Source organism: Anneissia japonica, unplaced genomic scaffold (assembly GCF_011630105.1).
Source record: "Anneissia japonica isolate Jap-2015-1 unplaced genomic scaffold, ASM1163010v1 scaffold287878_len99307_cov181, whole genome shotgun sequence".
Lineage (NCBI taxonomy): Eukaryota > Metazoa > Echinodermata > Crinoidea > Comatulida > Comatulidae > Anneissia > Anneissia japonica.
The window spans coordinates 36,328-48,439 of NW_022700624.1; the positions used below are offsets into that span (position 1 = coordinate 36,328).

At 34.4% G+C, this 12,112-nt stretch overlaps 1 protein-coding gene across 3 annotated transcripts in view; it reads right to left on the bottom strand.

Moving 5' to 3' along the window:
* Positions 1–146: 146 nt before the first annotated feature.
* The window catches only part of LOC117103397 (probable chitinase 10), a 17,765-nt gene continuing 5,799 nt past the window's right edge, over positions 147–12,112 (bottom strand). For 2 of the 3 annotated variants that reach the window (XM_033243937.1, XM_033243936.1), the window contains exons 4-19: positions 11,807–12,015; positions 10,931–11,161; positions 9,704–9,816; positions 9,121–9,235; positions 8,370–8,552; positions 7,819–7,938; positions 7,568–7,730; positions 5,532–5,740; positions 4,836–5,078; positions 4,390–4,511; positions 2,991–3,105; positions 2,506–2,688; positions 2,264–2,383; positions 1,179–1,410; positions 854–1,021; positions 147–718 (exon numbers count right to left, since the gene is read on the bottom strand). In XM_033243937.1, the coding sequence (XP_033099828.1) occupies positions 519–718; positions 854–1,021; positions 1,179–1,410; positions 2,264–2,383; positions 2,506–2,688; positions 2,991–3,105; positions 4,390–4,511; positions 4,836–5,078; positions 5,532–5,740; positions 7,568–7,730; positions 7,819–7,938; positions 8,370–8,552; positions 9,121–9,235; positions 9,704–9,816; positions 10,931–11,161; positions 11,807–12,015 (2,726 nt within the window). In that variant the 3' untranslated portion in view covers positions 147–518. The remainder of the gene's footprint in view (positions 719–853; positions 1,022–1,178; positions 1,411–2,263; positions 2,384–2,505; positions 2,689–2,990; positions 3,106–4,389; positions 4,512–4,835; positions 5,079–5,531; positions 5,741–7,567; positions 7,731–7,818; positions 7,939–8,369; positions 8,553–9,120; positions 9,236–9,703; positions 9,817–10,930; positions 11,162–11,806; positions 12,016–12,112) is intronic. The other variant, XM_033243938.1, reaches the window with a different exon arrangement.

The following is a 12,112-nucleotide window of genomic DNA, read 5'->3' on the forward strand; positions in this document are numbered from 1 at the left end:
GGGCGGGGGGGGGGGGGGGGGGGGGGGAGGGCGATCCCCCCGACGAGGGGAAAGATTTTCCCGATGAGAGAAAGTGGACGTGGTCGAGCGTCGCTTAAAATGGTTATAAAGTGATCATGGGGGGGGGGAGCCCCCGAATTTGGGGGGGGGTTGACAATCTAGGAGTTTTAAAGCTTATTTAATCGATTTTAGAGTCTACCAATATGTAAAAAATACATATAATTTTTTATTCTCCCCAACGAATTGTGGTTTTTCTCTCCGACGGGGAACCCTGGCAACATTCCCCCTCCCCGCTGACGCCACCCCTGCCGTCAGTGCATCTTGTCCAGTCTGTTTCTCTGTCAGTAGACGTTCTGTTCTCTTTGTCTGAAGCATGTCAGATACTATAACAGTTGATCTAACAGTGGGGTTGGCCATTGTGTCATCAGTGCCTGTATAATTATTCTAATTTATTAATCTGTTGGCCAATCCTTTTACATGTTGTCTTTAAGATGTCCCTTTTTCAGTAGTCATTTTATTTATTTTATGTAAGTCGTAGACTTACCCATGGTTGAAGTCAGAGGCTGGGTTGTCTGTTCTTCTTCTGTCTTCATTAGTGGGTCCGTCAGTGCGTGTTGTCCAATTCGTTCGCCTGTTAGCAGACGCTGTGCCAACTCTGTCTGAAGCCTGTCCGATACTCTAGCAGTTAATCTAACAGTGGGGTTGGTCACATCAGTGGCTGTATAATTATGTTTAGATATTAATCTGGTGGCTAATACTTTTACATGTTTGTCTTTAAGATATTGTCTGTAGGCCCAGTAATTTTATATGGTTAATATTTACAGTATTTTCGTATAACTAGACTTAGGCCTACCTGGTACTGTCGAATCTAGAGGTTGAGTTGTTTGTTCGTTTTTTAAGTTCATGGGTGGGTCCGTCAGTGTGTCTTGTCCAGCTTGTTCTTCTGTCAACAGATGTTGGGAATACTCTGTCTCAAGTATGTCATATGTAGTAGCAGCTGATCCGCCGATGGGACTGGTCACTGAATCATTTTCACAAATAAATAAAGATTTTAAACTGATTAAAAAGGTAACTAATTATGTTTTTTTGTTTTGTTTTGTTTTGTTTTGTTTTGCTTTGCATCTTTATGTCATATATTATTAACACGTAATTTAATGATATAAAATAATATAATTTACCTATTTCATTAGAAACTGTTGGCTCTGACTGTTTAATCACTTCTTTCTCTGTTATTTCTGACAAGGTCGGTTCCTTGGTATGGTTGAAGATAGCTTTGTCGCTTTCCAAGCCTAGTTTGATAGCATTTAGCAGGGGGTATGGTCCTTCATTGCAGTGAGTGTTCCTGAAGTCATCAAAATCAATTGCCCACACGATAACACCACCATAACCGTTGTCCTTTATCCATTGTGTCTGAAACGTCAAGAAAAATAATATTGGAATTTTACTCTGATTAACGATGATAACAGTACAATAATGTGCTATCGGAAATAGTCATTCCAATTGTCATGATTAATGCTACATCTCCCATATGGCTACCTCTCTCTTATGACTCATAAGGTGAGTCGAGTGGCCAAGCGGTGAGGCAGGTGCGCCGCTAGTGCTATTTACAGCCTTAACATCGGCGCTAGTTCAAGCCGCTCTTCGCCCTTGGTTCAGTTAGTAGAACCGAGACTTCTCGAATAAAGACTTAAAATGGAGGTCCAGTCTACACATCTGGCTCGTTTGCACTTTAAAGAACCCATTGCATCATTCGGAAGAATAGGGGGATACACCAATGTTATGGTTCTTTTCAGCCCCTGTCGTTGTGGAATGATGAGATGAGAATACTGTGAACTGCACGCACCCTACCAAATTTTATTGGCGTTACATAGTCAATTTCTGGGGGTTTTTTTTAATTTTTTTAATTTTTTTTTGTTTTCAGAATCGCTATTCATTATTCCGTCTCGAAATTAACTTAATCGTTTGTGGTGCTGTCCATAATAAGAAAGAAAACTAATAGAAACCGAAAGGTCCACTGACTAATCTCAGATAAGATAGTATATAATACATAGGCCTACTCCAAGTATCGAAATGCACGCCATCGTGTCGGGATTCAATATTTCGACATTAATTATGTCATCATCTGATGATCTGACACGATGGCGTGCATTTCGATACTTGGAGTATGTATTATATTGTCTAAAACTAATAGAGAACTTGAGGCAATTTCACTTGTATGCCTGCATTTAAGTACAGGGATAAATTTACAAAAACGTTCACAAACCTTTATAGCTATACTTTCTCTATCATCATAGCTGACCCATTGATTTCCACTATAAGCATATGGAGACTGTATGTCTTCATCGTGTATGATAGAACCACCCACATGAAGCATATCACAAATCTACAATTATTATATATAATTCAGCATATACATATTATATAATGAATAGTGTGCTTTCACGGCATAAACTCAGTTTTACCATTTGCAAGTTATTATTTCTCTATGTTGAATAAAATATTTACCTCATAGTAAGACATAAGGCCTGCTGATTCAGTGTACGGTGCTGCCTTACCAGCGCCAATCACCGGTGCCCCAATTCCTGATTCTGAGGTAGATAATGTAAAGGTTCGTCCGTATGTAGCGATACCAATCATTAATTTATTATTTGGAGCCCCACCATTTGTCCAAAATGACGCTGCATATGACTTCGAAAGTAAAAAATAATATTGTAGTACATGAGGATAATGATAATAAAATACAGTAATAATAATAAAAATAATAATAATAATGAGTATGACAAATATATTGTTATTGTTGTTATTATGTACTCTTTTCTGCCGCAACTCTTACTTAATTTTTTGACATGCTTTTTGTACTGTAAACATTTTTTTTTCACAATTCAGTTTCTTCACTGCATTGAAATATGTTTTTGATCGTTTATGAATAAAGTTACTAGGGGCATCAAACGGTCATGTATCACCTACTGGAAGTCGTTTGAAAAGCTTACCACAGTTAAAGTTTGATCTTGATTTGATGTTGCATAAAGGGCGCTATGGTGACCGGCCAAAGATTCCCAACTACCGTGTAGATCGTACGACATAAGTCCCAACCAATCTAGGTGCCTTAATAATTAAAATACAAGAAAATTTGCATTCGACAATACATTATCTCAACAATGAATAATTTATTTTAAAAATGGATGGATGGATGGATGGACGGACGGACGGGCGGGAGGACGGATGAATGGATGGACATATCTATGGATGAGTTAATAATAATTATAATCAGACATTTTTACCGCTCCAATGCAAACATTTTCAAAGGCGAAAGTGAAAAATCAACCAGAATAAAACATTTAGAATATGAGAAAGTTTTGGGATTCTTCTTAAGTAGACCAAATTTTACAGACTTTTGGTAAGCAGTTCCAGAAAATTGGGGCCTGAACAGAAAATGAACGTTGACCATATGCTTTTCAATTATTTTAAAGTAAAGGGACTTGCAGAAGGTGTTTTATAAGTGGAATGGAGTGCACGGGAAGAGAACATAGGGCGCAAGGAACTCCAAAAAATACGATGATTGATTGAATGAGAGTGACTTGAAGACAATTAAAAGTAGTTATAATGTAATTCTTTCTTCAACAGGGAGCCAATGTGAATCATAAAGAATGGGTTTAATGTGTTGTTGACGGGGAATTAATGTGTTGTTGACGGGGAATTAAAAAACAAATACGGGCAGCAGATTTTTTAACTTTCTGTAATCGGTAAATGAGGAAATCAGGTAAACCAGTTAACAAAGAGTTACAATAGTCCAATTTAGAAGAAATGAATTCATAAACAAGTTTTTTAGTTGATTTGGAACAGAGGTACTTAACGGTTGCGAATATACAAAATGGATGACTTACAAACGGAGGAGACAAAAGGCAAAATAGTAAGAAAATCATCAAGAATAATACCTAAACTAGGGACAAATGAAAGAGGGTTGACAACAGTATTAACAAAATGAAGTGAAGGAAATTGTGGTCTTGGGCGAAATTTGGAATAGAAAACAATAAATTAGGTTTTGGAAGGATTGAGTTTAAGAATATTGTCAGACAATCATGTGTTGATTTCGGTTAAGCTGCATTGAATCTTTTCAAAAGTAACAGTTGATTCAGCAGTGGGAGTAAAAGGAAGTATAATCAGGATATGAAACTTTAACATTGAGGAAATGTAAGACGTCTGCAATGGGGAGATATAAAGAATAAATAAAGGGGATCAAGAACACTTCCTTGGGGAACACCACATCGAAGCTGAGTGGGTTCTGAAGTGGAATCAAACTATTAACAACTTGAAACCGAGAAGAAATGATAATGCTAATTGTCAGCAAAAAATATATATGTAGAGAACGTTAAAGACCAGGAAACTCACTTTGAAATTTCTTTCATTTTGTACCCATTTCTAACAACTTCTTCTTTCGCTGATACAGCTGCTGAAAGCAATAATCTGTCTCGTATCCCATCGTATTCCGCATTAAATGCTTGACGAAGCTCCTGAGAATTATATATAAAAACCACAATAAAAAATACCGTTTTGTGTATACATAGATCCTGTAAAATAAAACACAATTCAGACAGCGCCCGACCACGATTTGTTGTCTGGACTGTATGAGTTAAACTATGACGCGATAGGTTTCCTTAAAATCGCTACACGGTCGCTACAGTATTTTCAGTGCAATCGTTGTACTGCGAAGCAGTCTCCTACGCAATTGGGAAGTCTCCCCGATTCGACCGACCAATCAGCGTCCTCGAAAGCTGTAGTCGATAGCGTGTAGCGATTGTATGGAAACCTCAAGCTTTATTTTACTACTACTTTACCTGTATCAGTAAAGTAAAGCGATCTTTATCAACTGGTGGACTTCCGTCTGCAGCTGGGTATTCCCAGTCTATGTCAAGCCCGTCGAAATGCCATTCTCGTAGATATATTATGGATGTGGAAATAAAATGTGCCCGGTTGACGGATGTAGAAACCATCGCTGAAAACTGTTCAACACCAAAGGACCAGCCACCAACCGATAACACAACCTTTAAATCGGCGTTCGCTTCCTTCAGTGCGTTTACCTTGAATCGATATGTATGAATATGATTGTTTATTACTATGTTGAAGTTTGTACATGTTAGTACAGTCTCCCTCCAGTTAAAGATCACTTTGGGGTAGAATTTGTCATGGTTTTATGCAGTTTTGGTCTGTAACTAGTTTACTCTAATTAAAATAACTTATAAAAATTATGTGAGCCGCAGAAATTTGGTCTTTAATTGGAGGGATACTATATTGGATGGGTCCATAATCAGTAGCTATCACTGCTACGATCATAACATCTTACTTAGGCGTAATTCTTATATTTGAGCGCTGCTATTTTTTATTCATCTAAAGATATTTGTGTTTTCGGAGCTACACAGGAAACTTCTAAACATTATGATCATTTTTTGGTAGCAATATGGAATAAAATACTTGTGAAATTGATGTAGTCTTTGTCAAGATTGACTAATAAACAGTTGTCAATAGTATGTTACCCTAGAATACATTCCTTGAGACCATTCAGTATCTTTATCATTCCATTCGTTAGGAGTCAGTTCGTATTGGTCGTTTATAGAAGCAAATGCGTAGACGACATGCGTACAAATAAACGGGTCAATATCCTCGGGAGTGAACCTGCCATTTCCTTTACGAAACTGTGCCCAGTTAGTGTAATAACATATTCTTTTGTACGATGATACAGTTTCTACAGTAAGAAATAAATGAGTAAATAACACATTTTACATAGCACTTGGTTTAATTGATAACATGGTTGTTATGCATCTCTATTTTCATTACTTTTAAATCATCCTTTATATATCTTCACAGATGTCGGAAATATATGTCTGTGTATGTACGTATGTATGTATGTATATATGTAGTGTGTAAAATATATAAAGGATACGCTTACAGTATTTATACATAGACTTTTTAAAACATGTTAAGACAAAAAAAATGAGAATTACAGTCATAGTGCGATCTTTTAGATTTTTTACTGAAAGTGTCATTGTTTTAAAATAATACCACTATGTAACAAAAAGAATGTTCTACTCTAAGGTATTATTGCTGATCAATACTCATATGACAAGATATTGGGATACGTTGAATCACAACTCTACTGTTCCTTTTTTTTTTTTTTAAACCTAATATCAATAATATAACAATTTATTATTTATCATATTACATTAAACCATTGAATATTTTCTCCAAAAAATGCATTTACAGTCAGTATTTTAGTGTTCAAACAATTTTGGTGCTATATATTATAGATATATTTTGTACACTATTTTAACAATTTAAATATGAATCTTGCACTTGTTCCAAATACTTGATTTGACAGATAATGATTTCTTTACAATTACGTGTTTTGTTTTGATTTTTTTTTGTTCAAGTGTAATGACAAAAGTAACAAACGTATTCATGTTGTGATGTAAATAGCATTATGTTATCTTGGGTTTGTACGGTAATAATTCGATTATTTTCCTATCAAGTAGCATTGCAGTAACACATAATAATAGTTTGTATAAAAAATACCGTGCAAATATCACAACCATTTGTATAATGATTGTGATTTTAATCAGCAACTATACTGCTGGTGATACGAATAAAACTTATAAACAAAATGGATTTGAGAACACTTCATTGTCACTCCAAGATTGCTTTATGATTACACTAGGACTGGATATTGACAATTGTCTTTATAGGTCATGATTAACATTATATTCGTAGGCCTTATACAGATACCGTATTTATTCGCTTTCAGTAATCGCTCCCTCGAACAAACTCAACCTAAGCCTCATTTGGAATAAACGCCGCCTTCGAATATAGGCGTAGGTCTACATATTTCTTCATCGAATAAACGTCACCCTCACCATCGAATGACTGGAACATTAAATTGAAATAACACCATTCTCAAAACTTTCTATCAATGTTCTACTCCAGTAGAATAACATGTTTAAACCTGGCTAGGATCATTTGGGATCAAATAAGGCCTTATGATCACTCAATAACGCTTTTTAAAGGTAATTATGGGTTGTAGTTCCACATTTATACAGTGAAATTAAGGGGCGTTTATTTGAGTATATACGTATCTATTTCACATCCAAAAAATATAGTAAATAAACGCCTCTCTGGAATAAATGTCTCCCTCGAATAAACTCATAACAATTATCAATGACACGAAGAAAAATTCTAATAAGTAATAGAAGGACGGTTTATAAATGGAAACTGGTCACCAGTGATTACGGTATATCATCATAAAAGTACTGAAAGGGTACAGCTAATTTTTGTTTATATGTAGTCAAACATGTCTTAAATATATTTCTGTCGTTCCAGAAAATATACAGTGAAGAGTAACAAATCCCTTTTAAGTGAGGAGAGGAGAGCAGCCGCTCTTGGTTGTTCGTACTTATAAACATTTATGTACAGATTGGAAAGCTAAACAATATTGATTCTATTGAGAAAAATAAAATATACTAAAAACAAAAGTAGGCCTAGATGATGTGATTTTAATATAGTTTCCGATAATTGCTACCTTCATCTTTTAGTTGAGATTCACTGTCTTCACTTTCCAAGCCTAGTTTGATAGCGCTTAGTAATGGGTAAGGCCCTTCATTACAGTGAGTGTTGCTGAAGTCATCAAGATCAATCGTCCACACCATAACACCACCATAACCATTGTATTTTATCCATTTTGTCTAAATATAAACAAATAATACGTTTATTATATTTTGTGTATATATGTGTGTCTGTTTTTAATAATGTGAACAAATAACGTTTGCAAACCTTTGTAGCTATACTATTTGTATCATCATACCCGACCCATTGATTTCCACTATAAGCGTATGGTGATTGTAGGTGTTGATTGTGTATGACAGAGCCACCCGATTTTAGCATATCGCATATCTGAAATAATAATAATAATAATAATAATAATAATAATAATAATAATTATATTATTATTAATAATAATAATATAATAATGATAAAAATAATAATAATTATAATAATTATTATTATTAGCCTATATTAATAATAACAATAATAACAATATGTATTTATATAGCGCCTTTTAAATCTTCTCGGATAAGGACTTTAAACCGTAGGCCCAGTGTACGCATTTGGCTCGTGTGCACTTTATTATCTCATTCGAGAAGAGTAGATGGTTACCCCGGTGTACTGGTCCATTAAGTCCCCTGTTGTTAAATAGATATGCCACGTAAAACAGTGATTAGGTTCACTTATTGGCATATCCTTGGCGCTCGTGCCTAATGAAATGAAATGAAATTAATACTATTCGATAGATGTGTTTTATGACCTAGTTCAAGATTACTTACTTCATAGTACGACATAAGGCCTGCTGATGCAGTGTAAGTTCCAGCATTACCAGCTCCGGACACTGGTGCACCGATACCTGATGCTGAAGTAGATATTGTAAATGTTCGTCCATACGTACCGATACCGATTATTAATTTATCTGCTGGAATACCTCCATTTTTCCACAATGTCGCTGTGTGAGACTTCAAAAGTAATGAACTAGCATTATTTCATGAGAAACAAGCCCGTACAGTCAGGGGATTTCATGCTTCGGAAAAACAAAGCAGCTCTCTGTGATAGCGAGCCCTTCTCTTCTCCAAGAGCACTTAAGATATAGGAGAGATCGACTTATGTCGCACCATGTACCAGAATACACATGCAAATTATATTTTCCTATAGTCCGTTCTGGAATGGTGTGAAAACTTTCTCGTAATCTAACTATAGAGCCCCAGTAACACAAATTAAAAGCTCTAACTTCGGGGGCTTCGGCTCAGACCACTCTAGAGGCCTTTTGTGGTAAACTGGACCTCACGCCCAGAGCCCCCATTGGAAGTGAATATGGCTATGGGTCTGATGAAGATCAAATGAGAGACAGGGAAAGAACACAGAATTGAAAACCATTATCCTTCAAAGGCATGCAAGGTGAATTTGAATAATTGAACAATCAATATGAAACCAATTGTCTTTGATTACAGATGACCTGTGAATACAGCATTGGTGAGCGTTTAGTGAATTCAATTAAATGAGGGGCCTTAATTTTGAAATACTTACCACAGTTGAAGTTGGATCTTGATTTAATGGTGCATACAGTGCGCTATGGTGACCGGTTTGGAGTTCCCAATGACCATGTAGATCATAGGACTTCAATCCTAACCAATCTAGGTGGCTAAATAATAAAAAGAACATACTATGTTTAACATAATTTAGCTGCTATTAGCAGCTAAATTATGTTAAGGCGTGTTATGTATTGCATAATAACCATACCATAAATATAATAACTCGTCCTTTTTTTTAGTTTTAGGCTAGGTAAGTCAGATGCCAGTTTCATTTGTACACCTGTGAATTCGGAGCCTGCCAATTGCTGCTTGTCAGTAGCGTTAAAACTACAGGAGAAGAGTGCGATGAATCTGGTTTCCCTGCTTCTGTTGTGTTTTGTTTTTTTTTTGTTCCAATGTTAGTTCAGGATAAATCCTGGTTTAGTTGTTCCTTTTTTTCATTCGGTTCCCTCTGCGTATTGAGACATCGGTATTGTGCGCTGTATAAATCCCACTACATATATTATACACATAGGCCACGTCGATTTATGATTTTATCAAAGGCACTTGCATAAACATTTTAAGACAATTAAACTCACAGTGCGATTTCTTCAATTTCGTACCAGATGTGATCGGTGGCTGATACTGCTGCTGAAAGCAGTAGTTTTTCATTGCTTACATCGTATTCTGCATCAAACGCTTGGCTTAATTCCTAAAAGTTTATAGTAATAATGTAAAGATTAAATGCATTTATTAACAAATAACCTAATAGAATAAAAATATATTATCATATTATTAAAGTAAAACCATACAGTTCTAAAATTAAAAAGTGAACCAGGCCTAGAAATAAGATGTTCAAACAATTCATTATTTGATACGTCAAAGGGCAATACTGAATAAAAATGATTCCACCAATCCAAACGAATATACATGGTTATAGAAACGATTACAAATACCTCATAAATATTAATTGTGTAATAACAACATTTCATTGACTAAAGTTATGCGGACGCAGGGAAAAGGTGCAACCCAAAAATTGACTACCACTGGCTACGTGAACCGTATTTAAACTGTGTAATTTTACACTTACAGATTAAAATGGCTACTACAATAAATGTAGACGGAATGTGTGCCGCGTAATATTTATGTGATATAGTAAAACAAATACAAAATGGTATTATTTGAGTAAAGTAGCAAATTTTACATCCCTCGGCGTTGGATGAATTGGACTACCTTCAGACGCGAAACGGAGGGAGGATGTAGTCCCAATCATCCAACAACAAAGGATGTAGTATTCACTAATTCACCTCAAAACCTGTTGGGTATTTGTATTAGTAGTATATCTTTCAAACCACTAATTCGTTTGAACTCTTAAACCGGATTTACTCTCTTGTTTTCAACATACAAGTGAGAGGATGACTGAGTCTAAAGCCCCGTTGGGGCAGTAGACACAAAAGCTTTAAAAACTAAGACTTTTTTTGTTATTCCTGTGTAGGATACTCCGCTGTGATTCATCTGTACATAGACAATGAACCGGACAAATTCATTTCGCTTTTTATTCCCTTCATAAATTCTGTTATCAAAAACTATCAATTTGATCTAACCTCTCGGCTGTTGTAACATCCATGACATGGGCAATCACTAATTAATAAATATCGGTTATGTGCTTATTGTTTCCAGAGTTATAAAAATTCCTTCAGATTAATTCTTATTCTGACTGATGTATATTTAAATTAAAGAAAGTACCTGTAATCGAGAGATCAATGCCCAAATACATTTTGTATAACAATTAAAAAAAATGGTGAGTTGAAGTTATTATATATTACCTGTACAAGTATTGTAAACAATTGTTTATCAACTGATGGATTCGAGAATTTCCAATCTAAGTCAATTCCGTCGAAATTTCTCTCCCGTAGATATGATACAGTTGTGGAAATAAAGTGTGCCCGATTAACAGACGTAGAAGCCATTGCTGAAAATTTGTGAACGCTGAACGACCAGCCACCAACCGATAAGATGACTTTTAGGTCTGAGTTTACTTCTTTTAATGCATTCACCTTAAAAAAACGAAATATCTTGTTATTATTTGTAACGTTAAAGCTAAATTTGCTGGTTAAGAATCCTTGAATTATTACTAAACAGTGAAACTCTACAACTTTACGTTTTAATAGTTAAATGCTTCATAATTTAATTAACTTTGGGCAATAGGTTATCTTGTTATTATTGACCTGTGGCCGGAATCTCTTATTTTTATATTAAATTGATTTTTTTAAATAAATAACTATTTATAAATAATAATAATAATAATAATAATAATAATAATAATAATAATAATAATAATTAAAGTAATAATGATAATAATAATAATAATAATATTAATATAATAATAATAATAATAATATTAATATAATAATAATAATAATAATAATAATAATTAAAAATTTTTATCAAACAATGTTAAAATCAAATGCGCTTATGACTGGAAATTATGATGGGTTCTTTAAAATGTAATGTTTTGATGTTAGCTTTGAAAGTGCATGGGTATTGTAGAATATTGCTAGAATAATATTGTAGAATAATAATAATAATAATAATAATAATAATAATAATAATAATAATAATAATAATAATAATAATAATAATAATAATAAAAATGACGGTGACCAATGGATCATGATAAACAATGTCAATGTGTAAGTTACTTTCGAATACATTCCTTGGGACCATTTAGTATCCTCATCATTCCATTCCGTGGGGATCAGTTCGTATTGGTCGTTCATAGACGCATATGCGTAGACAATATGCGTGCAAATAAACGGGTCAATATCCTCGGGAGTAAACTTGCCATTTCCTTGGCGGTACTGCGCCCAATTAGTGTAGTAGCATATCCTCTTGTACGATGTTAAAGAATCTATGATTTAATACAAAAAACAACAACAAAAAATGTCAATAATAATAATTCGATTACTACCTATATTATATATATATATATATATATATATATACAT